Source organism: Polistes canadensis, unplaced genomic scaffold (assembly GCF_001313835.1).
Source record: "Polistes canadensis isolate GaletaPanama2010 unplaced genomic scaffold, ASM131383v1 scaffold_276, whole genome shotgun sequence".
Classification (NCBI taxonomy): domain Eukaryota; kingdom Metazoa; phylum Arthropoda; class Insecta; order Hymenoptera; family Vespidae; genus Polistes; species Polistes canadensis.
The window spans coordinates 3,051-7,329 of NW_014569823.1; the positions used below are offsets into that span (position 1 = coordinate 3,051).

Here is a 4,279-nt window from a genome sequence, read left to right on the forward strand (position 1 = left end):
TTTCATTTAAAAGACAGAAAATATTTTAAAATCATGATAGAGTACAATACCGAACTCCCACTCCAATATCATATTATTTTCATATCATCCACACGTTCATCTTTTCATTTTATTCGTAAAAACTAATTAGGGTATAATGTTTTTTAATATCTTGTATATTTTTCTAGGTACCAATGGTAAAATTCAATCAATAATTGTTGAAACTAAATTTTCATTTTATTTTGTTTCAGGACATGATTAATTCCAACGCATTTGTAAGTATTGGATTTTGATCTCAAAAAGGAACATGCTTTCGATACACATTCATTGGATCTTTACAACTAATCTTTCTTTTTTCTTTATCAGGTTCGTTTCCAGTTTTTTTTTCTTTGGGTAGGGGATATATTGTTTCTTTGTGAAAAAAGGTCTACAACCCTGACGCAACCCTGCCCACGCGATTGTATCTTATCTTCAAAGATAGAATCATGTCTTTACCTAAAATTCCACCTACACCAAACGATCCTATTTTAAATATTTTTTTTCTATTCAGATGCTCTCATCGTCAATAATTTTGTTATTTAATATTCAAACTTTTCTTTGTATTCTCGTTTACTTTTTTAATGTTTTTTAGGTGAAACTCTAAGGATGGGGCCTCAGAGTGGGGCTCATTCAAAAACGTTTTCGGGGTGATCATTTTCTTTGGTTTCAATTTCATTCGGATGGGGACATCTTCAGGATGCACATCCCGGGTCTTCAGAAGCGGTTACCTCCTCGTGGTTAGACCTGGGCAATGGTATTTTACTTTCAATATAATGTTTAACATATTTCATATGTTATACGTTCCATTGCAAGTAAAATCTAGCCAAAGACCGCTTACCATAAACATTATAATTGTAATTAGTTTCTTTTAACTTCCTAATTTATACCATATCTTTTATCCCTTTCCTTGGTTCCTTCTATCCATTTAATATACAGAAACTAATTACTTTATAATGTTTTTTAATAACTTTTATCTAATTACAGATACCAGGGAGTAGTCCAGAATTGTTAAAATTTAAGTTGCGATCTATAAAAGACATTGTATTAGATTCATTTGTTGCATCTTAACAGTCCGAGAATAACATTTTTTTTCTTCAGGTTTCTTTTTTAAATCATAGCTGCAATGAATAGATAATATGCTTTTTCTTTGTAAAGAATGATTCACATATTTTATCAATTGTGAATTTCAATGTATTGATATTTCGATAGCATTGTACCGTCATTGCATTAAGTACCTACTAGCGCCCACTGGTGGTCCCGGTAGTAAAAAAAATGAAACTGAGTAGATAAAAAAGAGAACTTTTGAGCTTCTATGATTTTTTTATTCTTTGTTCTTATTCGAATTATTTATATATATATGCAAATAATAAGCTTTTAATTTCATATGTCTACAATACCAATATTATGAATAGAAAGTATTTCTATAATAATATTTTCTAAGTTAGAAAATCATAATCAATATAATATCGTATTAAAATAATATTGTATACAATTATGATAAAATTATTATGAATACTTATTTCATATTAGGCCACACACACTGTTTCTATGTAACTTTTGTTTGTATTAACCTTACAAATGATTATGTAACAATCGTATCAACAGTGAGTAGCGACATCATCGTACTGCTTACCGATCGAGCACACGGCTAAAATTTTGTATGTTCCGTTATTATGGCTAACCTGCCTGAGAAATATTTTAACCTTATTCTGATCACGCCGATACGTTTGGAACTATACTGGTGAATTAAAAAACGAATAATAAATGAAGAAGTCAATTAAAAAAGTTTATATTTCTGAATGACGACGACTGATCCGTGTAAAATACTTGCATGTAAATTGCAAAAGTGTTTAAAAGGTTTGAATCCTTAATATTAAGTAAAGTTAGTAAAATGTAAAGATTAAGGTATTGGATTTTTGTTTATACGTAATTTATGTTTATTTTAGAAAACGTATATCAAACTTCTCGTTGTGAAAATATTTTAGAAGATATACGACAATGTTGCATCAAGCATGCTGCAAATTCCATTGTATGTGATGGAATAGATAGATCCAAACCGTATGAACATAATACTGTTGATTACGTAAGTACTATATCATAGAAATTTAATTAAATTGATGATTATTTAATCTGTTAACTTATAATTCCTTTTCTAAAATAATTTCAGAAGAAAGTCATTAGATAAAATATGAAACGTAAAATAAATATTTTTCATCGGTATCCGTTTCCTTTTATTTGTATAGGAACTATATTTTCATTATCGGTTATATATAGTAGACTTGTCTATGATATGTTCAGATCTTATTCAAAGGAGGAAATTGCTGCATATGAGTTAAAAAAACAAGAGTTAAAAGAGCGTATTAAACGTATGAAATTAAAAACCGAATAAAATGGAAGCTGTAAAAAGTGCAAAAGATAGATTTAAAAAATATCCTTTATTAATAGCACAATGCGAAGAGACTGCGAAACAGTATGCTATGTGTGTGTTAGAAAAAAAGACTCTTCGTAAAGACGACTGTAATGCAGAGTTTGCCCGTTTTAAAGCGTGCATTGTAAAAGCAGCTGCTAGTAAAAATACAAGATTATAAAAAATGAATAATAATTGAAAACTTGTATATCTGATTTGTGATTTATTGTAATTTTAATCTTAATCCAAAATGGATTTGTTAATTTTTAAAAAATATTGTATAATTGCATTTTTTCTTAGAATAATATTAGTGGTGTATGCAAACTTTCATGATATTTATTTTAATGTGCCATATACAGACATCGATTACAAAGTGTTTACAGATGCTGCAAGGCACATTACAGAAGGTGATACACCTTTTAAGCGTCACACCTATCGTTATACACCACTATTAGCTTGTTTTTTGATTCCAAATATCTACTTGCATAAAGATTTTGGTAAAATTTTGTTTTCTCTAGTAGACATTGTAGTGGCAGTGTTAATAAGAAGAATACTTACCCGACAAAAATGGAATAACAAGGTAGTAACTATTAGTGTATTTCTTTGGTTGTATAATCCACTTACCGTAGTGATTTCTACTAGAGGTAATGCTGATTCTTTAGCAGTACTACCAGTTATTTTAACACTAGATTTTTTACAAACAGATCAATTTTTTTTAGCCGGATTGATTCATGGATTTTCTGTACATTTTCGATTATATCCAATAATATTCAGTCTGGCTATGTTTCTATCCATTAATAAATATAATCGTTTTATACCAAGTCTAAATCAATTGAAATTTGTCAGTGGATGTGCATTTTCTTTTCTTGCATTAACTGGATTTTTTTATAAACTTTATGGCTATGAATTTCTATATGAAAGTTTTCTCTATCATTTGATAAGAAGAGATGCTAAACACAATTTTTCAGTTTATTTCTACATGTCCTATTTATCATCTGAAATCGAAATGAATACTATTAAAAAAATCTTTATATTATTACCGCAAATAATGTTGTTACTATCATTATCGTACAAGTATTCGGATAAATCTAATTTACCGTTTGCGCTATTCACTCAGGCTATGGTAATTGTAATTTACAATTCGGTGATGACGTCGCAATATTTTTTCTGGTTTTTATCCCTTTTACCACTTTGCCTACCAAATATTAAAATGAGCAACGGTAGATCTATAAATTTAATTAGTATCTGGATTTTGAGTCAAGGTCTATGGTTATTTTTTGCTTATTTGTTAGAATTTCAAGGATTCAATACGTTTTTGTTTTTATGGATTTCAGGACTTTTATTTTTTACTACGAATGTTAAAATTTTGACGGACCTTATTAAATGTTACAAGGCATCATAAATATTCTCAAATTGTATCTTACAATGAGTTATTTAGTTTTGTAGATTACCTAATTAACAAATAAAACGATGTATTTCCAATTACGTATTGAATAAAATTAATATAAAAATAAAAATAAAAATGTAAAAATGTTTATCCTTATTTTAAATAAACAAGATTTAATTAATATCTTCGTCATTCCTGTAAATCTATTGTATTTTGTATATTTCTATAATAATTTCAAAGACACGATGATTTGTCACGTTTCTCTTATCTCGTTTTATTTTTGCAGGAATACAAAATACTTATTTACAGATAGTCTCGTAAAGTAATAGTGATAGATTCTTAAAAGGAATGTAGATATAGTAATGATACAATAATAGTAAATCTTACTGTGTAGTAATCTAGAGTAACTGTCAGCAAGAACATTTCTTGGATCATCTTCAGAAATATTTATTTTCTTCGCTTATGTA

General features: G+C 28.2%; 2 protein-coding genes across 2 annotated transcripts; both read left to right on the forward strand.

Moving 5' to 3' along the window:
* Positions 1 to 1,676: 1,676 nt before the first annotated feature.
* On the forward strand, positions 1,677 to 2,638 carry LOC106790996 (cx9C motif-containing protein 4). Its single transcript, XM_014756302.1, has 3 exons — positions 1,677 to 1,875; positions 1,965 to 2,101; positions 2,186 to 2,638. The coding sequence occupies exons 1-3, from the start codon at positions 1,818 to 1,820 to the stop codon at positions 2,201 to 2,203; spliced, it is 213 nt and encodes a 70-aa protein (XP_014611788.1). The 5' UTR covers positions 1,677 to 1,817; the 3' UTR covers positions 2,204 to 2,638.
* On the forward strand, positions 2,637 to 3,940 carry LOC106790995 (GPI mannosyltransferase 1). The gene has a single exon (XM_014756300.1). The coding sequence runs from the start codon at positions 2,676 to 2,678 to the stop codon at positions 3,825 to 3,827; it is 1,152 nt and encodes a 383-aa protein (XP_014611786.1). The 5' UTR covers positions 2,637 to 2,675; the 3' UTR covers positions 3,828 to 3,940.
* The last annotated feature ends 339 nt before the right edge of the window (positions 3,941 to 4,279 follow it).